At 40.2% G+C, this 24,892-nt stretch overlaps 2 protein-coding genes and 1 long non-coding RNA gene across 4 annotated transcripts in view; 2 read left to right on the top strand and 1 right to left on the bottom strand.

Annotated features, from left to right (window-relative positions):
- Positions 1-24,892, bottom strand: part of LOC117232125 — a 130,990-nt gene that overhangs the window by 53,255 nt on the left and 52,843 nt on the right. The gene's annotated exons all lie outside the window — the stretch shown is intronic.
- LOC117232123 (storkhead-box protein 2) overlaps positions 1-24,892 on the top strand; it is a 111,400-nt gene that overhangs the window by 37,422 nt on the left and 49,086 nt on the right. For both annotated transcript variants that reach the window (XM_033491295.1, XM_033491296.1), the window contains exon 2: positions 18,701-18,958. In XM_033491295.1, the coding sequence (XP_033347186.1) occupies positions 18,758-18,958 (201 nt within the window). In that variant the 5' untranslated portion in view covers positions 18,701-18,757. The remainder of the gene's footprint in view (positions 1-18,700; positions 18,959-24,892) is intronic.
- LOC117232124 lies at positions 5,804-10,677 on the top strand. Its single transcript, XM_033491297.1, has 2 exons — positions 5,804-6,388; positions 10,067-10,677. Exons 1-2 carry the CDS (start codon positions 6,375-6,377, stop codon positions 10,410-10,412), a joined length of 360 nt encoding a protein of 119 aa, XP_033347188.1. The 5' UTR covers positions 5,804-6,374; the 3' UTR covers positions 10,413-10,677.

Raw genomic sequence — 24,892 nt, 5'->3', positions numbered from 1 at the left:
ACGTCACTTTTTTTTCTTCTTATGACATCATTATCGTCTTCTTATGAAAGGCGCAGTCCTTCGATCCTTCAGCTATATTTTTTCGCTTCTTCAACGTCTTGAAAGTACCTTTCCATTAAAACTTTATGTTCAATTATGAATCAAGTATGCTTAGAATCCTAAAATATAACATCAAATTCAGAAACGCATTTGGTAAAAAATTTAGAACCATCGTCTAATCCCTCTATGTTCTCACGGTGTTATTTCTTTTATTAGGATGCTGTCCTGAACCAAGTATGATAATATATAACGTATATATGGTGTATAATTGATGATGTGTAAAGATATGACTTGCATAGAGTTCTATATATGCATTTATGCTCTAGTAAATGCAAAAAAAGTTGTACAGTTACCATGCTTAACGTATATGTATATTATTAGAACGGTGTTGAAGTATTTAAAATAGCAATAACATATAAGAATAGTATAATTCAGCACATGAAAGGTTACCGAAGACGGGTTGAAGGTAAGAGAAGGGTATATAAAAAAATAATTCAGCGAGTCATCCGGACGCTGGTCTTTGTCCAGTGAGTGAAAGAGACCGGTTCAACCGCCGGAGAAAGGCTTCTTGTCTGTCCTTGCGCGTGTAAAGAACGAACGGAAAGAAAAAACCAAAAAGCAAGAGTGATTTTAACCGAGAAACTTGCGTGTTCCGTGTCTATCAAGGTCTCCGGCGAGTTCGTTCGTTACTTTGAGTCCTATGGAACGATATTCTGACGCTAACTCGATATAACCGTCTCGGAAATCGAATCTCTAATCAAGAAGACGAAGTAGTAAGACCAAACGAACGATAAACGAACAATGGGAATGCTTTAAATAGAATTTATGCCAGCGTCCATCGGATGTTAGAACTAGATCGTTCAACGCGTTTAACTAACGTCGTATTCCTTCCTATTGACCGTATTGGTAATGTAATTACAGGTCAATTTACGTTCAGCCGGTGTTACGTTTCGTAAAGCAACTTTTTCCCCTCAAGCTACACCGATTCGTCTCACTTGCCGTACCATGGAACACGTATCGCTTTCTCGCAGAATTTTAAACAGTAAATTCTCTGCGGCCGAGAATTGCTATCGCGCCGTGACGAAAACACTTGGACTCGATCGAGCGTCGCTACCAACGACGGACTCGTTTCACGATATTTTCGAAATCGATTTTTATCAAGATTCAACATTGAAAAGATATTAGGGCTTTCGACAGTTTTAAATATATTTGTAGCAGGTAGTTCTCGGCAGGCATACAGGAAACAGTTAAACGACACCGCTACTCTACTACATCTACCGTCTATCACCGAGACACCCTTTCAATTTCTCAATATTCTTGCTCCTATTTTCTTGTACGAAACTACAATGTCGAATTTATTTTGTGTTTTAACACTAGAACTACCGGCATTTGAGACGTAGCTATCTCTACTAAAGCCAGTCAAAACGACTGGTCTTTAAAAAATACGTAACAGTAGAATATTTTTATATTTATTGATCTATCACTATCTTATAAAAGGTACTCCATTTTTTGACATCATAAAAACTATATAATAACAACTTTAATAATAACAATAAGTACAATAATAAAGAATATTCAGTACCAAAATCTTTGGTAACAAGAATATTAAAATAAATTTCCATTGGTAAATATAAGAAGTATAATATAATAAGGTAACTCCGATCTTCGTAATACCGGAAAACTTCAAATTCTTCTCTTTCGCTTCGTAATTGCGATTCATACGCTCTTGACGATACGCGACTAGGCGAACACACAATCGTAGCGAGTGCCGATAGTCCAGAACCACGTTGGCAATTGACTACGTGTTTAATAACGAACGCGGAGCACGCGCTTCGATCGAGGTCCGATTATTTTCTGCGGGCTCGCGAAGAGAGAGAGAGACTCGCTCTATAAATTTCGTACGCGAGGACAATCCACGATAAATCATTTTCCAGCGGCAGCGAACAACTAACGGTAATTGGTCTAGTCGATGCATAAGCACTACCTGGTTCGGAAGGTAGTGATATTAATGATCGCGAGCCGACGTGTATAACAAAGACCCGTTGTTCGTTTTGTGGTATCGCGAGGATAGTTGGTGCGGGTACACCCGGCCCGTTTCCCTCCCACGAACACTTTCTTCCGTGAAAAGTATCCGCACAGAGAAGAAAATACCTTTCTGCCTTCGCTCTTACGTGACGTTATTACGATCCTGAGGAAACAATGCTGTGTGTGCACGAATGTGTGCGGTCGATAGGCCTCGATTTTCTCGATGAAGGATAAATTTAGTAATTACAGCTACTAATTTCAACCGGCAATCCATCCACGCGATTAATTATCTTCGTTGGCGGTGGTCGCATAATTTCGTGACTAGTATTCGAAGGAAATATACAAGCACCGTAACGTCGAATATCTTGCAAAATGTAAAAGCGTTAAAATATCTTAAGCAAATCCTCCTTTACGGGCCCATGTTTTCATTTATAAACCTTGCGAGATGTAAAAATGCCAAAAGAGTCGACATAAATCTTGCTCGGTATTTACCGTATTCGCATTTGCGTCCGTTGCGAAATATAAACATTCCGCAAGATTTTAAATCTATCTTTCTCAGATCTATACGTTTGTGTAGGTACATTACCTACAGATTCTACGAAACGTAAGAGTTAAATTAATCTTCCTTGTACTTCTACGTCTCTATATCTACATCTACAGCGATGATCATCTACGAACAGCCGAAACTACTAACAACTACTTACAGACTTCCAATATGCTAACAAGCAGAGAATAAACTAATGTTGAGATACGAATCCACGGTAAAGAGTCAAGGGAAAATTGTGGTAATAAAATATGATCCGAGAGAGGCAGGTCTAGAAGCGGTATGGAAACGTCGAATGAATTGCGAATCGACCGAGCAAATGTATCTCGGGTCCGGTTACGATAATCAAGTAAATGATTTAACGAGCGCGCACCTATTCGCGAACCGCAGGATATTAATGATCGTGGACCGTGGAGAGGAACTCGTCTCGCTGTTCCCTTTACAGCCTGGAGAACACACGCGGCCAGCAGCCAGATTGTTTTCCTCCTACAGCCGTCACTTTCCTCTCGTACGTAGCAGGTCGCCGCGAAAAAATCCCGCTTTCAAGACTTTAGCTCGTGTTCCCCACCTTCGTACTGCGACAACCTGACATCAGGAATGATAATTCGCTTCCACGAATGCCTCTGCAAATGTTACATGCCTCTTCTAGTGCGTGAATGTAGAAGATAAAGTGGCGAGATGGGTTATATAATGAAAGACAAGCATATTCTGTGCTATGAATGATGGAGCAGTTCAGTGTTTTAGGATTAAGATCGATCGGTCGTGCAAGTATAGTTAAACAAGACTGGATGCGTTCTAAACTCGTGAAATGGAGTTGAGAAAGGAAAACAGAAGCATATCGTGGTGTGCGCATCGAGAGTGGGTCTCTTAATGGATCCCCAAGTGGTAGTGAAATCAAATTTCGAGAAACCAACGAGGTCGTGCTGCTTTCAGGCAATAATTATCTCTAGACAAGTTATTTGCATACCTCGCAGTTCGGATCAACTTCCGCGGATGCGTCGAGTCGTAAATTGAACCATATACCGTAACAGATCTATCGGTGAAACCTGCTCGTGTTTAAAGTAGATTCTTATGTAAATTTCACCCGAGAGAGACATTAGCGATCTCGATACGTCCTCTATTCATCCAACTATCAATTTTTCATTGGTAGAATATCTTTTACGCCTCCGCTCGATCTTCACGATTCAACGCATTTTTCACGGTACGGTCGTTTATAGACGAACCTGTCGACGCCGACCTGCATATTTTTTCAACCACATGACGTCAATAGCAGATACGTATCTACGCAAGTGTTCCGTCGTTTTTTCTACAGGGTTCAGATGGTTAACGACAATTAAACCTGTATATCTCTGCGAACGAAGCCTTGTCACGAATATTTATCGTATAATTACGATCTGCATGTTCATTTTCCTCTTCGATAACGTTAAACACGTGATCTAATTTACGCAACTACGATACGAGGAAAATCATGGTGTCACGGTGTCAAGTATTCCTTGTAACGCGCTATCGTCTCGTGTTTGCACAGCCTTTTAACGGTTCGTCGATTCGTATCCATCTTAATCCGCGTTCTGGAACATCGTATATTTTTCGAAAGGCAAAACGGTATCGCGAAACCGAACAGCCATCGAGTAATTACTTGGCACACGATTCTCTGATGGTAATCGAACCCATTGATCATTCTCCTACACGATCTCTAAATCACGTTTGTACGTATACACGTCAGTTTCTGAACAAGTTCCCGGGGTCGGTGGAAAGTGAAAATGGCTGACTCCCGTTTCCAAGCGATGGCATGTCATAGTCATAGGACCATGACGGGTACGACACATCGATAATGATCCACGCGACTATAATTAGCCCCGGTGGCTGCGCAGATCGTCGATTAATCGCCTAGCGAAGTAAACTGAGGAGGAAACGCATGGTTGTGGATGATGCCGCCGCGTAATGATCTTCGTGCACGCGCTCGATCCGCGCTCCCGCAATTAATAATGCCACGCGGATCGGTGTTCGTTCACGATCCTTCGACGTTTTAAAAAATTTCCCGTTGATGAACTCTGACCTCGACGCGCCGAGCTTTCTTATTCCCCCACAACCACGTGACACTTATTATTTCGCCGTGTGTACGATAATCAGCTAACGATTCTTTTAATCATACTTTTAAAGAATCTCTCGTTTCCGCGTTCAAACTACCGGTTTCCTGGAAGCCTCGCGGGAAAAATCATTAAGTCACCGTCATTGTCCAGGATGTTAACTGTTTTTACGACGCTTGTAAATTTCCATCCTGGAGACACTTTCGTGCAATCGAGTTTCCATTGGATACACTTTCATCCGAGGTTTAATTTGTCTGCGGGCGTCGCGACTAATCTGTCCGTGTCATTCGAGATTTCTACCACAGCCATTCTCCTATCTGTCTTCGATATTTACTAACGCGTCGTGTTAAAGTGCATGAAAAGTTCGTAATTGTTTCGAGACCGGAGTATTTTCACAAGACTGTTCCCTGGAGGCTGACGTCCCTGCAGGCGTAATTTGTATTTTGGTAAAATGATGGATGGTTGATGGATGGTGTGGTTGTGGGATATCCATTTTTTACTTAATCCGATAGTGTATCCTTTAGACAGCTTATTACATAATTCATCTCTTTAGTAGGACAATTCCCTTGACTGCAATCCGATAATTGATTGATAATTCAACTTCATACAAATGACCCATATGTTGTTGTCGACCATTAGAAGGCCGTATAGTGAGGCTCGATGTTATGTACCGCGAGCAAATATACACGATGCCAACTTCTAGTAAACATAAGAAAATACTAATCTTCCTAAATGTACAATTCATTGCTACATAGGATAATACAACTACTGATACACGCGGTAAAATCACAGAGCAACTAATGATTCAAGAGCGAAAGATGTTTCTGCTTCCTGTGGTGTATCTTTTATACATTTTCTTCTCTAATTACCCTGCTGACTAGTTAGTCAGGAAGCCTTTGCCATATCATCTTTGATGATCGATGATTCAAAAATTGTTTAGGTCAATAGTATACATATGTCTTAATAATGTGTATCTCACTATATATGTCACTATATATCAACTCAATCTAAACGTATGCAAAGGACGACTGAATTTTTGATATCAAATAGAAGCTAGTTGAGACGATAACAGGCGAGAATCATAAAAATCTGAAATCGAAATATTCTGACGGAAAATTATTAAAATAATTCGAAGTCGAAGTTATGGAGCCCAGTGTACGTTGCACCATCGTCGTCAAGAATCACTCGTTCAACTCGTTATGTCCGATGCAATTTATCCTGCTGGCTAGTGTTACTCTCCTGACAACCGGTAGTCACACTCGACTGCAGTTGACATCCTTTGCCTGGATACCGAGAGGCGACTGCTTCATATTCCTCGATTTACGTTTGTTCGTTAGCGACTCGTAGAACCTGATCTCCGGCACGATGACATTTTCTACCCTGGAAGCGGCCATATAAAACCGCCTCGTTGGAACGGCATCGTCGAGAGTCCGAGTTTCCTTCGCGCACCATTTACCTCGCTAACGACACGCGACCCGCGCGAATTCCTTCGTTTTCTAATCGTTCCTTTCCTCTCCATACACGATCCTCGATCTCGCGTCTCGTACACGTAACTGAATTTCGAAATTGCCTCGCTTCGTAACGCTGACGACGTCGTGTTCTTTGCCTGAGACAATCACGGAAAATTTAGTTTTGTAGAAAACTCTTTCGCGTACACAGTATCGATAGGAGCTAATTTCATGGTGGTACCCAGGTAATTAGTGCTTAACATCGTAGCGTGTATTAACGGCAATTTATAATACGCCACGGCAGTACCGCTACGTTTGCCTATCGCTGATCGAGACCCAGTTCCATAAGTCGACGCCATTAACAACCGAATTCATCCTGCTAAACGCGATCTTCGTAATTTTCACAGTGCGAACCTATTATTATAGCTACTGGTTATTGAATTAGGCTCGCTCTAAATTTCCATTTTTCACTCTTTTGAAAGAATTAAGCGGTAGAATTGTGAGTGTTTATTGATTACTGTGCTACTATTTATACATACATCAGATAATTTATATTTCCACCTTTATCTTCGTTAAAGCTTCATGCATATTCTTATGCGTTAACCACGTGACTTATGAATACTAATTTTTCACGATCTTCATCAAACATCTCAGATCACAACAACTGTGTTTGGTTGAATCAGCAATAATAGCGCGATATTGAAATTAAAATATCTCCTAAAGTAATAGCTCCTTGATGTAAATAGAATAATACTTTCTTTATAAATAATAATGAGTGACATCAAACATTGTATTATAGTAAAAAAATGTATGATACCATTTAAAACAACAGACTTGACATACCCTCTGTACATCCATTTACAATGAGATATCTACTAATACTAAACTTTGAACTTTGGTCTGCGATATTTTTACGGGAGATAATAATAATTTTATTGTTTACATTTTTAATAAATAATTGAGCAACCAGGGATAATAACACGTCTGCGTAGATACGATCGTTTTTTGACAAATAAAACTGAGATTCGCTGGGATGGTCAAGCTCGTCCCAGGCCAACCGAACCTTTCCCTCTATCGTTATTTCAATAATGTTCATGTACGGTGCAATTTATACTGTTTGAGCCGCATTATCCTCGCGGTGACCCATGCGCTAACGGCCTCGACGCAATTGACATCCTTTAGTTGAGAATGCATCAGCTCCTCACGGCGTCATCCTCGTCATCCGCCGTTTTACCGTTGCTTGTCATTATGGAGATACGAAGCCTCGGTTATCCCTCGTGACCCTGCTCGCTAGTTGCTTTTCTGTATTTTTCCCATCTTTTATTTTTTCACACGACGCCCAACAGATTTCACGCGAATGACTCTATGGAAATCGTCTCGAGCGATCCTTGGAAAGTTCTCTGGATTTATCATGGACAATGTTTCTCTACGAAATATGCTACGATCCTCGAATTCTGTTACGTCTCAGTCTTGTTTTATTATCGTCTCGACCGAGAAAAAGTTTCTTAATGTTTTAAGAAAATCTTTGAGATACGAGAGAAATCATGAATATCGGTAATTCTTTGAAGAAATTTTCTAAGAATGAAGAAATACAATCTGATCGAAAGTGAGCCAAAGGGGGCAGCAGAATTATACTTGGCGCGTGAAATAGACGCCAATTATATGGATAGAAAGATAATGAATTTCAAATACACACTGTGATATTTGTGCGATATTGGATAATGGAGCATGATGTGGATAGTATGAGTAACATCTGAAAAGTCATAGTGGAAGTGTAAATCAAAAATCAAGAGTATACTGTTAAAAATGTGCGGCTATATCATCTTCATTACTTCATAAGGTGGATATTGCATAAGGTGCAAAATAGTTAAATTGATAAAGACAGTAATTGGTATCGACTTTTTACTGACAGCTTTTTATACTCCTGTTGCAAGTGAGTTTCATAACAAGCTAGATAGTCTAGCGATATTCTAATCACATATTCGATTACATGAAACGCACGTTTCAAACGCTTTTTTTGTACTCATAAGAATTACATAATATATATACTGTCATTTCAGGTGAGTATCAAAGTCACCTTTACGCTACTTAGTAACTTAATAAACCAAAACATTTACATATAGAATTAGTCTTATTAGCTTTTACCTTATAAGCATATACTTATTTTCGACCTAATTGTATGTTTCTAACGCTAAAAAAATATCTTCAAAACTCGCAAACTTGCTACAAATGCTCCTCCGTTCCAAATTTCGTGTTACATATTTCCTTAAAACATAACAAATCTTTCTTATTTGCTACAGTATGAACAAAACTGAGATACAAGGATTCGCAAAAGGTTTAAAAATCCAAAATTCGTTGCGTTCTAATACGAAAGAAAATAACGTAATAATCCATTAATCTTAATTGTTCCACCGTTTTCCAAAACGTATTGCATGATCGTCGCGTAAAAATCGCGAAATTAACTCAACTCATTAGCGAAGCAGTGCGAACACGTTCGAACGAATGATTTGCGCTAATCGTTGGCGAGACCGTGCAAATTACGGACAATTTGAGGCTTCCCGTTAGCATATCGTGGCCATGTGTACATAAATCTTGATACGAGACGCTCGTTGGCCGTCTACTGAAATACGGTTAAAAGCGGAAATCAAGTATCCGCGGAATCGATAGACGATTTAAATGATAATTTATCCCGGCAGGAATACTCGAGTTTTATAATTATTGACTTCACGAGCTTTAATAGGCTGCTGGTCAGCTTTCCCATGTGGATATACTATATCGTTAACAAGGACCCAACAGCGGTGGCACTGTTGCGCGCAAAAGCGTTAAGGATAAATAAAACAACAAATGAAATGAAAGTAAATGCATAATGCATGTAGTAAGAGTAACGATAACTCCGTGCTCTATTTCACGTACGAGGACGATCATTTTAACAGACAATCAGAAGCAATTTCGCAAGAACGAAATTATGCTGGACATTTACAGCGTCCGCGGGAAACACGCTTGATACTGGCAATTTTAGTATCTACGTGTTCCGCTGCAAATACAACCTAACGATTCGAAAGATCGCCGAGGCAATTAAAATGAAACGAGGAAGGTACCTAAAGTATAAAGGTGATACAAAAACGCTAACGATAGGCATTTTTCGCCTGTATAATGTGTATTACATAAAAAATTATACAAAACATTTTCATCGTATCACGTAGCTTTGTTGTAATAGGTTGATATTGAAATAGAATTTAAACCTGCATTTAATTGAAAAGTTCCTGTGAATACCGCACCGATAGTGCAGACAGGTGCAAATTAGTCCGTGACGAGGCGCGTAATAAATAGGAATTCCTACACATTCTCTCGCGGCGATGCTAAACGACGCCGATAGGTGCAAAATTATTTTCATACGCGAGTGCGAAACACGTAGTTTGTTGTTTGGCTTATTCCATCCGGATATCTCACATACATCAAATGCCCGTTAAGAAATAAAATAGGAGGATCTAGAAGTTAATACGAATTAATTACCACTTCTGCTAATACACGCAATTAGACTTTTATTAATCTTATACTAACGGAAAATCATATCATTTGCAATTATGAAATATTTTTTCCATTCGCTTCCTACGATGCATTTTTCACATCCTTTGTATCAAAGATAAAAGATACCTATCGTATCTCAAAAGGAACATAGTATTCACGAAAGAAAGGAAGAACTTCGTCAGAAAATTTGTCTATCGTTTTCCACCTTTAAGATTGATAAAAAGTAAGAAACTTCAAACAATCGTAAACTCTATAACTACGAACCAATCCTAATCTAAAGATCTTGATCAAACCACTATACAACCGAATCACGCAAATCGAAAACTCTAAAACATCAAGATAAGGCTCTGAACTTTCGCTATATCCATTAAAACAAAATAAAACCTCTTTAATAGAAAACACAGCAACCTCGTAGATTCCACCGTGGAACGTTGCCATAGAATGGTACACCTGCCCGTCGCATTGTCAGCGGGTAAAGAAAGAGAAGCGGAGCGTAGGATCGAAGACTGGGAGATCGAAGTACCGGAGGTTGTCCATAAGGAAACGGAGAACGAGGCGGCTGAGCCGCGTGTGTTCTCCGGGACTCCTCTTCTCCTTCTCTCACCGACCGCGACTATGGTATACGAGCGTAATGGACGAATGGGCAGCTGCTGGCAAGGATTTAACGCGCGGACCTGGGTGGTCCCGGATAGATACGTACTCACGAGAGTTATACGTGCTCGCGGCGCTACGTATTCATAACCTTATCCACGCTCCGCAGAAAATAATACCGCGCGCCATTCATTATGTATACGTTTGCGAGCCGCGCCGCGGCATGTGTCCGCGCGGCTTGTGCATCCGAGCGGAGACCGCATGCGGCGAAAACTTTTCCCGCGAGCCGTCCCGTCGAAAGGGAGCGCGCGTACTTCGTGTCTTCGACCTCCGTTGACGGGACAACGCGACGATCACGATCCAGTTGCCTCGCCGGAATCGATGAATGCCAGATAGACGCGATCCAGCGTTCTCCTCGATTTAATAAATTACGAACGTGTGGAGTGCGCGGGTATACGTGAGAAAGAGGAAATGTAACCGATTGTAGAAGTCTGTTTACGTTCACTCGATTTATTCGTCTGCGTTGTTGAGGAATCTTTTACGCTTGCGTATCGATACGAAATAACTCCGAGTTGTGTTAAATACTTTTTTTATTTTATAGCGGTAAAGCGAAGTGCCGAATGAAAAGCATTTTAACTATGTGATGGTAAAATTTGTTCGAAAAATGTAATTGTTATTATGCTTATATAATAACACGTAAATATAGTTTGAAAAGTAATATATGTGAAATATGTCATGTATATGTATATAAAGATATGCATGCGTCAAAATTAGCTTTAACCGAACAGGTCACAAAATTGTTTGGACTCGATTTTGACAGAAATGACGAAGCTTCTAATTTCATGGGTGCTAGGAATATTTCTTGTTATTAATCCTTATGGAGAACTTATAAAATGCCTGTTACTACGATTTTATACATATGTACGTATATACAGACAGAGCAAGTACACGTACTGCACGCTTTTGCGATATTCTCCTCTTTGTTGGAAAATCGTCGATCTGAATAAAGTTTTGTCTCCACGAATTACGCACAATTACAGAACATGGTTGATAAGCAGCGTTTACCTTTGTACATCTAATAATACGTTTTTTCCCTGCATAGCGCGAAGAAATCTTCACAATGAAGTAGAAAGAGTATAACAACTTGCTTACAATGACCCTCTGTTTGCAGGTCTTTGCACCGATCTGGAATCTTTCCCATGACTCGAGAAAAAAGATTCATTTCATCTAAAACAATAAAAAGTCACGCTATCTCGTAGGCCTCTTCTACGAAGAAATCATCCCGCTACTTTCACGGTTTCACAAATATCATCGATATTTTATTACACGCGTTTGATTTATCTTTCTCTCTGCTTCTTTGTTCGTTTCTCTGTTCTTGCGTTCCTTCGATCGTTCGTCATCTGTTTCTTCGGGCCGACGCGCGACGTTGTATATCTGGTATATTTGTCAAGTATCGCTGCAGGGTGAACTCAAACATAATTATACACCGCACTGGTCACTGTTATATAATTACACCATGGTAGATACGAATATAAACCGTGCGTTCAACAGTTGGCTCGTTATCTGCATGTATCGAGGCTGCTCGAGCCGCAACTCTTTTCCGTGATTCAGCGGTAGGTGGATACATCCTCTTCGCCGTGTGTGCTTATAGTCGAAAGACAGAACGACCAAGACTTCCACTTCATTGTTGCCCTTGCTGGTGCTTACAATGAAGTCACGTTGAATCGTTGAATGCAACATAAACCGTCGCTTTGCTGTATCGTGCTGCTTGATTTAATAAATCACGAAAACGCCGCGTTTAATACGCGCATCTCTTCCATCAATAACGTAGATACGTAGCAAACCCTCGGGGATCGTTCTTTCGGGATGGAACATTGTTCGTAGAACTCATCCCTCCTATGACTTCGAAGGATCGTAAATTTGAAAATTACACGCCTCGTTCAGTTTAGCAACGGAGCCAGAAACGGAGGGTAAGCTCAATTATATGGCGGATAATCGAAAGGGAAACGGAACAGGTACGAACAATCGTTTTAACTGTTGGAATCTGTGCGTGAAACGCTACGACGAAATTTAGCTTCTAGATCGTCACGATGTTTATTAGATATTTGTGGTTCTTCAGGCTAAGATCGTACTTTCGATGATATACCAGTAGCATCGATAATACCGATGGAAAATCCATTACGACTCAAAGTCCAAAAGCCCGTTGTTTCTTGACAGAAGTTGGATCTCCAACGAAAGAACCTCTGTACGTAATTTTTAAGAATTTTCTATACTCTCGGTAGTTTAATAGGGAAAGGATTACCGCAGCTGAACGATTACGCTTTCTCTAGATTCTGAATTTCAAAAAAACGAGAATGAGTAATTTATTTGGGCACATATGATGGATAAGTCAGCGACTTGATCATCCGATACAACTATCCCATCGACCAACGTTAAAAATATTCTTCGACGTTCGATCACTCGAGTAGTAGTTTCTCTTTTCTTATACATATTTTCGATAATCGACATTCGCTTTTAATCGTGTTCGGTGGTAAATCAGATTGGTCATGGTGTTCGCGGAATGAGCGGAGTAACCTTCGGTAAAAATTACAGCGCGACTGTATCTGCCGGCGCGTCAACTTGCTTTTAATTACCTAATTTCTCTTTAGGGACGTCTGCCTTTATTTGGCCTATCATTAGGGGCGACGATGCTCGTTCGATCCTACCCGTTATACGGTTTACGAGGAATGGTCCGACGATGTGCTTTCTAGACACTCGACGAAGCTCGTTCCGTTCGCTGGAAGAGCCGGTGCTACATCAAAAGGTCCGTGGCAACGGTTAATATATGCAAACCTCTTCTACTCGCCTCGCGTCTGCATTCTACGTATATACCCGATTCGACACCGTACCAACAGATGGATGAATAACGACAGAGTGGCAAATTGATGTTACAACGGATCGAAAGCGCGCTGGGTGATTTATTCGCTCGTAAAAATGGTACCTGTGCAAATATTCCGTGGTAGCCATCGTTCTCGGCGATTCTACCTTCTCGCCGATGAGCAAAGAAGGGGGAACACTGAAATCCTGACAAATATTTATGTACGCGAACGGCCACGTATTTATCGACAAGTTAAAAAGTATTATAGTTGAGCACGATTCTCTCTAGGCACGATTCAACTTCTCAGTCTTGCTATAGCTCGCGCTATTATTCATCTTTCATAAACACCGGTGTGTGTACGCGCTCGTGTGTGCGCCGATATGTCCATATACAGATCCGTGCAAGGCTAAACAGATTTTCTTACGGGCAATGGCATGCTCATCCGCGTCTAGCGTCGACTAATTGTGAAACGAAACGACGAGACTATGATAAACTCGCGGCCTTCTTGCCTGCCTCCTGGGAAAACAGTCTTAACTCGACTGTTATTTTAAGCTTTCTCAACCGACGTTTTAGATTTTCCATTTGGAAATCACTGGCAAACACTTTCCAGCAATAGTCAGTTTCGAATATTTCAAATTGATCTGCTTGTACAAGATATTCTACGCGACCTTGAGCAGCAATTATGAACAACTACTACTAAAGCACCGTGACTGTGCTTCGTGTCGTGGCGTTACAGGTGCGTATTAAAAAGACACGGAGGATTGCGTTGATGTGCTGGCAATTAAGGGTGTAATTATCGTGTTCAATTTTGAACGTGTAACAGGTAAGAAAGAAATTACAGCGGGCTTATCGGACCGGCAATCAATCCTCGCCTTTCTCAAGCCACGATAGTCTTCACTGTGGAAGATGAACCGTGCGGCCTACTTTTTCATTCTACCATGGAACACTAGAAGCAACCCACCCACAATATTCGAATGTAGAGCCTGCGAGATCTTGATCGTCATTGTAGGTCAAGAATCGCGGAATATGTTCGTTCAGATGGGAAGACGTTGCACGAGTGGAACGAGGAAAACAGACGACAAGAAAGTGGTTTTTTGGAAATTAGTTTTTCAAGAAGAAAAAAATAAAATAAACAAGATATAAATAGAAAAGAATAAATGAAATAAACAAGAAAGGGGCACGTGAATATCGACAAGCAAAGATATTGGATAAATTCCGTTGGAATCGTTTCACAGAATGAAGCAATCAGTTTCTTTGATAAGACGAGACATCCTTTGGAAAAGACACATAACTGACGCAAGGAATGCATTTAAATGGCTCCATTGTGAGCAAAGTCCTGCGTATGGAATGGGACTCCGCTGGAACGGTTCTATCCCCTGTTCTATCTAACTTTGGGAAAGTGAGGGTGATCGATGAAAAATTATGTCGATGAAGTTGTTAAAGGACGATGTAAAGGACGATCATAGTTGAATCTGCCTTCCCTTAGAATATGGTTCATTCTTTGTAACTTCCATACAATCGATACATATTTTTTCGATTTTTGAAAATTGTATATACGTCGTATTTTTTTATATTGCAAACGAATCAGAAAGCTGTAAAGTCATTGTAGTTTGTGTTCGATCGAATTCAGAGACGAGTTAATAAAGCGGTTCAGATTTGAATGAAAAATAAGGCGTCTGTCGAATGACTTTCTCTCGACACGCGCGTCGATGAACGAAATTGGTACGAGCTGAAAAGGATCATTGCACTATCTTGGAATCAATCTATCGACATATCTGGATGGCCAGTTTCGGGAGACGAGCGGTTAACAACAGAGCCGGCATGACTGACGGCGACTTAATGAGATTCGTCACAATGCAAAGACACGCTGATGACTCATACTGCAGGAAGTCTACCCCGAGCGAAGCGAGACCGGATGTCTTCCGTTCTTTAAATTGGCACGAGGTGAAACGAAGTCAGTGACACTGCCGGTGACAGAACAATCTTAACCATTTCAAATTTTCAGGTTTCTACATATTTAAATGTTCAAACGTGCAAACTTCCAAACTTTTAAATTTTCAAATATTGGAATATTCCAATTTTTATATTTTTAGATGCTTTGAAGATATTCAAATATTCGAATTGTCAGAAATTTAGAAATCTTTCAGTTATCGAATCTTAGTATTCGAAACTTTACAAAACTAAAACCGAACTTCAATCGAAAACTGCAAATATTCTATTCAGAAGATTGTTTTAGAAATAGAAACCTACTAGTCTTTAGAGATTCGTTGGACTTTCGAAGCCGAATGATAATTTATATACCTTTTAAGCTGTGAATGACAACTGTTCACGATCAACTTTCGCCGACGCGGTTAATTTGTCTCATAAGACAAATTTACTCGGTCATACTTCCCAAGATTCATTGATGAATCACTCCGAGACAAATTAATTTTCTCTGCCGCGTCATTGCGACCTTCACTCGCAGACTTAGTATATAAATTCATCGCGATTTTATCGAACGTACATATCTTGTTTAACGTTACCTTGTAAATATGGTTGATTTTATTTCCTGTCTTATCCTTATCCATAAAAAGCATGAACGTATTACGCGATTCAAGAAAGTGCATGTGTCGGTGAGTCACGCCAGAGGAAGTTCTCTTTTTTTTCTCCCTTTCCGTTTTCCTGATTTTTAGTCGAGTACGATCTAGGCAAACTAGCACAAGGTGAAACGAAGGAAATTAAGCGACCATACGAACAAAAAGCATTAACGGAACAATTTTACCTGGCAGGGATTGCGTGTCTATGCGCCATTTTATATCTACATTTCTAGTATTCAATCGCCGCAATGCAGGAGAAGTTTCGCCTGTTCTCAAGATCGGCACGATAATAAAATATGATGAACGGTCTGCTAATTGAATACTGAGAAAGTTACATTATTGTTCCATTAACAACACCGATCTATCCTCTCTACGTTCCTCGACTCGTTCCACGTTTTACAGAAAATTCTCCATTTGATATGTAATGAGATATAAAAGATGTCTCACGGAGCTGTAATTCTTTACAAAACGACCAATAAAATCTCCGCAATTTCCTCTTTACGACTATTACTTCTCCTGAGAATATTTAATTTTCTGATTCGTAATAACATTTAACAAAATCCAATTTACGTCTAATTTCACTTTACTCTCTATCGAATGACGAGCTAGAAAATATTTCCACTAACGAAAATATGCAAATATTAAAACATCAAATATCTTGGTTGTTATTTGTCAACGCGAAGAAAGTATTCAAAGACTGTCAACGTTTCCCTCATTGTTCCCATATTTCAGCAAGGGACGTCAAAAAGTTTATAGGACCAATGAATTTCGTCTGACCCCAGGGGACAAGGGACCAAAGAGAGAAAAATATTCGCGGACGAATTTCATGGTCGGTGCAATTTCTTCAGGGTAGCGCAAACTGCAACACTATATTAGAGGAATTGTCTGGATCGGCTGCGCCTTGGAGCGTTGCCAAAGGCGCGAGATTACTTCGTTGATTCCTTCCGGGCCCCACAATTCGATGCGGCCGTAATTGCCAGGCTTCCGTGCCAAATTTACGACCGTTCTGTTTTACCAAAAAGATCTAGACGTTTTAGAGCGTGTATCTTGGCACGCTGTACAGCGATATAATATTCATCCATGCTGTTATCGGTGATAGCTGCAAAAGCCATTTTTCTTCGCTGTATATCATTATCGAACCTAGATCGCGAAGCGAATTTTTCCACTCTGCTATAAAGCAGAGACAAGTTTCAGAATAGAATAATATAATAAACTTTATCTCTAGATGGCTAACCAACTTAAAAAGATTATAAAGTGGCGAGTAAAATTATGACGAACTCGATTTAATTTACGAAATAAAAATGTGCAAACCTATATTTCTCCAGTGCTTCGAGTTAAGATAGATTCGGGAAAAACATCACGCCACATTTTTATATGAAATATTTTCGATAGAAAACGAAAATGTGCCGAGAAAAAGAATTCTTCGTCTTCTACTACATTTCGCTCATAATGAAATTTCCAAAAAGGAAGCATCCACGAGAAAACAATTTCTTCCGACGGTGTTTCACGTCAGAGCCGTCACGTTGATGCAATCATGTCCCCTTCGCACATAATTCTTCTCCGAAACGGCTCTTCCCTCTTCAGCACTCCTTTTTGCAACCTCTAGTCCTAGCGACCACGTGGATTTTTGCGGATGAGATTCCTTCAGCTTGCTGATGACCAAAGGGACTGGGCGTAAATCAATTAGGAGGCCGGCGTGGTAGTTGTTGATACAATAAAGAGAAACGTGACGTTGCTTTGTGACCGGCAGGAAACGAGACGAAGGGCGAATCGAACGTGTCGAGATGAAAATGAACGTTTCATCCGTTACATTTCATCGAGTTTCTTCGCTAATTATCCTACTTAATTCTTCCCAGTTTTCTGGGTTGAAACTCTTCTGTCGTTAAAAAATCTTGCAAATTCGAAGAAAATGCGAAAGAATCATTGTTGGCACGTATGCCCAAATTTTTGTTTCAATTTGGTAATGGTATCAGTTCTTTTGCCTGTTGAGATAAAACTGAGGTTGAAATACGAAGCGTTCGGACGCCACAGTGATCAACTCTGTAAATTGGAAAGTACAGATAAACGATGTTACAAATATTATTCTTTTAAATTCCAACAGGAATTTACTGTCAGTTGCGCCATTTACTTGTAATTAGCGAAATTATAAAAGTAAATTATCTGTTTCTTGAAAATTGAACATCGCATATATTGCCTAACATAACGAAATTAAGAAATTTATAAAAAAAAAATAAGGTTAATCAACTTGACTTTTGTGAGGCACATATGTACAAATTGGAAGAATAAACATCCTTTCACCGTGTCAAAGATTTTCTACAGAGAAATTAAATACATATATATATATATATATATATATATATATATACACCCATACGATTATTCCAAAAGTTTACGATCGTGCTAATGGAAGGAAACCTTAAACATATTGAGAAACGCAGCAGCTCGAAACCTTTTACAAATCGATTCGCGCGTTAAGTATTATCCAGCTGCGTTTAATTACTTTTAAGAGGTACTAATTGCCGAACGTCGATTCGAGGTGAACGCGCAGCTGCAGAATTCCTCGAAGCAGCCTCGTGGAATAATGCAACTAATGCAAGGTGCTGCTTCAACGTCCCATCCACCCGTGTAGCTTGATAGTATGCGCAGCACTCGAGTTTGCGCGAAAGTTTCACAAACGAGGATAACGGTACCGCGAACTCCACGAGTGTTATCGTTCCTCTACGTAATCGTAGATAAGAATTATCAGAGGAAAGCTTGTATACACAAACGAATTCAACGCTTGTCTACCTGTCGGTTGAAAGTAAATGAATAAAAACCATTAAGAAAGAAAGAAAACACTCTTACGAGTTCATCAAACTTCTTCGTTCGCGGATTTACGATCGAGAGATAGTGGCAAAAAGTAAATCGATCTTCGATCTAATTCAAACTCTAACTTTCGTCTTTTTCTCTCAACGCGAAATTGCTACATCAGAAGTACGTTAACGGGTTCGTTTCCTGTTTTTCAGATTCCGTGATGCCACCACCGCCGAGTGTTTGGAATCGTTAAGAACGGGCCTCGAAAAATGGGCTCGATCTTGGGAGACGGGACGAGCCCTGGAGGCTCAGGACCCTCCCGATGCCTCTTGCTTTTACAAAGGTCCCTGGCGATTCAGCTGACTAGGGGCCCGCCTCCTCAGGTTCTGAACGCCAGCCCACGGGAGAGTCCCAAGGAGCATCCAGCCGACGAGATGTGGATGTACGATAAAGGTTACAATTTGTTTCAGGTGAGTCGATGTACACGCCGCATTATCCTGAATTATCTGTATACTTCTCTATGCGTGTTATAGCCCGCGGAACGCATTCCTCTCGGCAGAGTTAGCCTCCCAACATTTTTCCATGTAACGATCTGTTACAACCGTACCGTGTGGCTACCGATTGTCCGTCCATTATACCCAACATACTTTTCTTTTATTCAGAAGCACAACTAGTTACATGCTTTATGCCTCGTCGAAGAGGCTAGCTATTCCGTATAATCTGACTCGATGATAGCGACATTTCGTTACGCTATTATAAATCCTCGTACGTACCCTCTTTTTGTTCCTTTCGCGCGAGGTACGAATCGAATACGAACACCATGAGACGTGACGGTCGAAATTGTTTTTGGGAAACGGCCAGATTAGACGTTAACGACGTATATGATACACGTGTACGTATAATAAAACGATACGGTGTATCTCTCCCGAACTGCTGAGCCGTTTTTACAACTCAGCGTTTCCGAAGCGAAGATTGGCGTTGATTGGATGCACCGTTACGCCGGAATGAGACAATATGAATTACGAGCAATTTTGCGAGGCAACCTTAACGGCAGGGGAGGATGAGACGAGACAACGAGTTAAGTGGCGGATGTTCTATGGTCTTGTCGACTCTTCGATATCTGTCGTAATCCTGGTCCACGTGGCCTCTTCTACTCTGTCGGTTGCGAATTTACGCGACACGCAGCGAACGTGACAAAGCCGCTCAAACACTACAAACACCTAGATTCCACGCAAACGTGTTCCATCCATGGGTCTCTATCTGTCCATAAACAAGTTCCAGAACGGCTGATCGCTAATTTAACCGAATCGACGCTCATTCGTGAAGACAGGCCGTTTATTGACCACACCTAGATTTCTTTTCTCTTCGGGAGAGAACGATCTGTTCAATGGTTGCTCATCGAAGCTCATGCTGCCAGGCAAAGGAAATCAAATTGGGATCCGCCTTTCGACGGGGAAGAGCACCTCTTCAGTTTCAATGAGCACTAGCCGGGGGTGGAGCATTCTCCGGGGGAACGTTAACCACAGCTGCTCCTTCTTGCAACGCAGGAAATAAGATGATAATAGTTTAGCTAGCAGGGCTCACTGATTCGTTCGATCTACGACAATGCCGCCTTCGTGCCAGCATCCTCGGCAACCTTTAACTTTTCCTTTAACTTTATACCTGCACCTCACTGAAGCTTGACTTTACAATCTCTGTCTGGGTCTATTTTAACACTTGCCCTCGCACATAAATTCAGTAGTCGGATTGCGAAGCATCTTTTTAGACGTGTAGTATGTGCCACACAGATATAGCGAGGTTATAAATTTAACAAATGAATTCTTTCCATCTCCGCAAATTTGATGCCGCAAAGGTGTTAATCTTGAAGAGAAATCTCAAAGGACCTTAAGACTACGGGGAAGACAAGAAACTTCTATTAGAAAGTCAAAGTTTTGAGTATTGAATGGAGGAGGAGGGACTTTGTAAAAGTTTATGAGAGTTTAAAAGGTTTCATGCCCTTTTTACGAGATCAGAGTCAAAGTCGTTGACTACTTTGGAGGCTGTATTAAAGATCAAAGAAGACGACGAATCTCCAAGGTATTTCTTCTTTGAAAGAACGTGAAAACGTCAAATTGATAAATTGGTGCCAGACAGATGCTTTCGTCACGCTTAGCAAGCAAAGGCAGTCGGGGAAGAATCGATCGTTGAAGGGCAAACGATAATAGCTCGAGCCACCCTCTTCTTGTTTTGCATATCGTCACACGATCACATCCCATGAATGCTTACTTCCCTTGCGCTTACGACCTTTTTTAGGCTTCAAGCCAGAAAATATCGTACGAATAAGTATGCATATACGTACTACTTATATTATACCTTATAATTTTTATTGAGGTTGACTGATAGAGGAACGAGTAGATGAATTTGTAATAGAAAAATATATTGAAATAAGTATAGGTATAAGTATAAATATAAGTATAGGTATAGTGTATGCTGATCCAGATCCTCACTCTTACAGTGTTACAATACAGTAGGAAGAAAGAATGATAGAGAGCACGTTGATATATTTTTGGCAAAGGGCATTAGCAAAAAGTTAACCTTGGTGTGTATCTGTAGCTGAAGGCTACAAGAAACAGCAATAGAAATGTACTTATAGCTCTTTTATTTCTAGACCCTGTAATCCAAAACAAAATTTATATTCAAAGGCACAATAATATGGACCTTTCCTTATTTTGAATTTTTTCACTAAATTCTATTCTCCTCGTAACAGCGGTCTCCAGGTCACGGATATAGAGAAGAAAAAGTTGTAGAGTTTTTCTTCAAGTAATTACTTCAACAATTTTAATAATTTTTATCTTTATTGTTGTTCAAGTCATGTTTTGTGATTTGTCTCAAGTCGCATTCTCCGCGGTTATTTACGAGCTTGTTACGTCATTTTTATCTAGCAGAACGGTTTATTGGTCATTTTGTACTTGGTAAATAACAAAACGTAAAATGATTTAAGTAGATCGATTCGATCGTTAAGAAAGGGTGTGAAACGATCTCTTGTTCGCTTGATAAGGAGTCATAATCTTACGGTGAATTGGATCAACGCACTATAATTGTCAGACTAATTAGAGCCGCGGCAGAAACTGCTGCATTTACAGCCGGCGTTGTCGTTTCACAATACGCAGACCAGCTTATTTATTGCCACCGTTAATTATTGTTCGCCGCGACTGACTTCAAGAGAGATATTATCAATGTTGCACGGAACTATCGAGTTGGTACTGCTGCTACAGATTCCATCTCGTTTAAGTCTGCCTTATGTTCGACGTTCTCTTTAGAATATTATACGGTGCTACGATCCTCGATGAACGCTGGTATAGATAAATATCAATCGAATCTTATTGTACCTGTGGTCGTAAATTGCACTTAATTGCAGGGACTTAAACTCTGGGACAATTAACAGGTAATTGTTCGATCGAGTGGTCGCTGTCGCTCTTCATTTAGAATGGATTCGCCTATTATTGAGACATTAAATTAAAATCGTTTAGACCGTTCGAAATCAAGAACGTATTGTAATTAGTAATATCTGTGAAATGATCGGATATAAAATTAAACCTGTCCCGTGGAGTGAAAGCGCGACACGCTAGCGGTAACTGACACGGTGCAGTGTTGATTTTGCTATAGTCCAACGAGAGCTACTTGAAAAGAATGATTATTCGAGAAAACATAGAGAAAATTGAGTTCTCAGTTCGAAAATCCCGTGTATCCGGATATTGTAAATAAACGAGCTCTCGCGTATCAAAGGAAAATGTTTCGAATCTGTTATTATAAGGTTAGGATGCTGTTCCATTCATCACGAAATAACCATATTGTATAGCAACGGAAAAGTCAGATACTTGAGCGACTATAATCTACAGATTACACAAGGGGTGAGCAGTTTACTTAGGGTCGCCGTAATCAAGCCAACTTTGCCGATCGATATCAAGGCAAACTTTATTTTGTGCCTCTGGAAAACATCGTTCTCCACGAAATAATCGATATTTAGGTAGATCAGTAATTCTTTCGTATTAATGAAATCGCTTTATCATTCTTTGTGCGACGAGAATATTGCCGTAACACGTTAGAAACGTTAGAAACACACGAGAAACAACATTTTTAGAAACAATGTCGTGTGGATTGTAAACAAGTTGAATGTCGAGTGCATAAACAACGTATGTACTCGGTTACACACCGGAGGAAGGAGTGAAACCATAGTTCGTTTTATTGCGGATATTATGCCAGGAACACACATATTTGCGATACATTTTCCTTTTGAACGTGAAACACGATCCTAGAGCAGACACCACTACACAACAGCAACAGTAACATACATCTCGAGCTGGATGCACCGAGGAATCGTGTTACCCCTGGTGCCGCCGTAAGCGGAAATGGATTGTAAATAGGAGTAAAACCGCCGGATTAATATAAATATCACGACGCAGAAGATCTAGGAAGTATATATCCTGGAAAAATTTTCCTCTAGATAATCGGATGAGATATGGCCTTTAGATAAATATAGAAGCTTCGATTAAATTTATGATTCCTATCGAAAGTGTGACTAACATAATTTATCGTTTTATAACAAATTTTAACAACGTTAATTTATTAACAGTATGAAATACAAAATGTATATAACGTTCAACATTTTATAGAAAATAATTCTGAACAGTTCGCTAAAGGATCGACACAGGCTCGTGCCTTTTATCAATTTGTTACGTTGCGATAAGAGTAAAAACGCAATATGCACATCGTTTCATTACTTATGAGCGATCTTATCTTCGTAATTTCTAATAAAAATTTGCAAGAATTAACAATTTATTTTTCATTATATCGTTGTGTCCACCTGACACCAAGAAATCAATTAAACTGAAATAATTTAGAAAAATGTAGGTTAACACATTTAAGAATTCAGGCAGTTTAATACCTTCGTGAATCTTCTGCTAAAAGCATTAACGAGACATTCGTTGTCGATATATGCAAATTTATATTAATAATGGCACGCTTTCTCCGTGAAAATATCAAGCTAACGTTATTTGGCGATAAAAGCCCGGATATTTAAACAGCGTCAAGCCGATGTTGTTTATGTATTCGCATAGTAACCGGTTAACGGTAACTCGGTCAAATTAAGCTGATCTTAGATTGGAATAACGCTGAAATCTTGACGCATGATAGATGCTCAGTGCTATCACTGATACCTGCTAGAAACAAGATAATATACATAAGCATTGCGCAATAGTACCGCATGCCGTATTATACATGCAAGACGCGCGTAGATCACATTCCATATGTGCCTTGCATCTGAAATACGTAATTCCGTCTATAACGGATGCTACGTAGACGATTCCAGAGAAACTTCCAAACTAAGCATCCAAACAGTCATGAAAATTATTCCATTAACAGTCCATATAGGGAAGTCTCAAATTCGAAATTGGCAGTCACTCTGTACGAGTGAAGGTATATGTATTCGCGATCTGAGTTGGTAGTACACGAAGAAATTGAATTCTTCGAAGTGTTGCGACAGGTGGGCCTTGATGGTTGAATTACTCCTATGAAAGGCATTTTCGCAATTACTCTCGCGCTGTGATGGCCAGCATGTTCATCCTTCTATATTTGGAACGTACCGAATCTTCAACGTGCAAGACTTTCAGGTTCTTAATTTCGGATTCGAGTATTTGAACTTTGAAATTCTCAATTCCTCAGTTTTAGCGATTCTAATTATCGAAAAAATTTAGAGAAATTTTGATATCTATCAGCGTTTCCAGTACGATACAATCGTGCGTCAAGTCAAAGATATTTCCCGATAGAAATAAATATTCAGAGGAAAGAAACTGAAAAGTGAAATTTTCCCTATTTACCTGATGGTTGTTAAAACCAAAGATTAGAATAACATTACGATAGAAGTCATACATCGGTTACGAATAATAATCACCGACATACTACTCTTCCATGATACAAGAACAAACCCGAATGCATCACAATCGCTAAAATCATTGAAACTGTACGATCCACCTGATCGTGAGTGAAACGATAAGATGATAATTTCCCCGGGAACAGACCTCGTTAGACCGCCAACAGTTCCTGCTCAATCTTGGAAATAGTATTCTTGGTAACTGGTAGAGCAAGTATCGCCGGTTGAAACGCGTGTATGACTGGCCATGTTGGAGCTTGAGCATGGGCGCACGCGCACGTGCACGTTGCATCTCGCCGGAAAGGGTTTCTATGGCGGGTAAGTCGTAAAGATGCAATACACACGCGGCCGAGTTCCTCGTTTCCGCGCGAGCATTCGCCCGACGCAAAACGCCGTGAAATATGCATAAAGATAAGCGACGCCCTCTTCAAGCTGTAGGAACTCCTTTGGTCGCTTACGCTGCATTACCGCTGAGCTGGGGCCAGCTCGCAGCCCT

Source organism: Bombus vosnesenskii, unplaced genomic scaffold, assembly GCF_011952255.1.
Source record: "Bombus vosnesenskii isolate JDL3184/JDL3185 unplaced genomic scaffold, Bvos_JDL3184-5_v1.1 scf7180000013285, whole genome shotgun sequence".
NCBI lineage: Eukaryota > Metazoa > Arthropoda > Insecta > Hymenoptera > Apidae > Bombus > Bombus vosnesenskii.
Note: the sequence above shows the minus strand (reverse complement) of the source record. Positions and strands in the feature narration are given on the sequence as shown.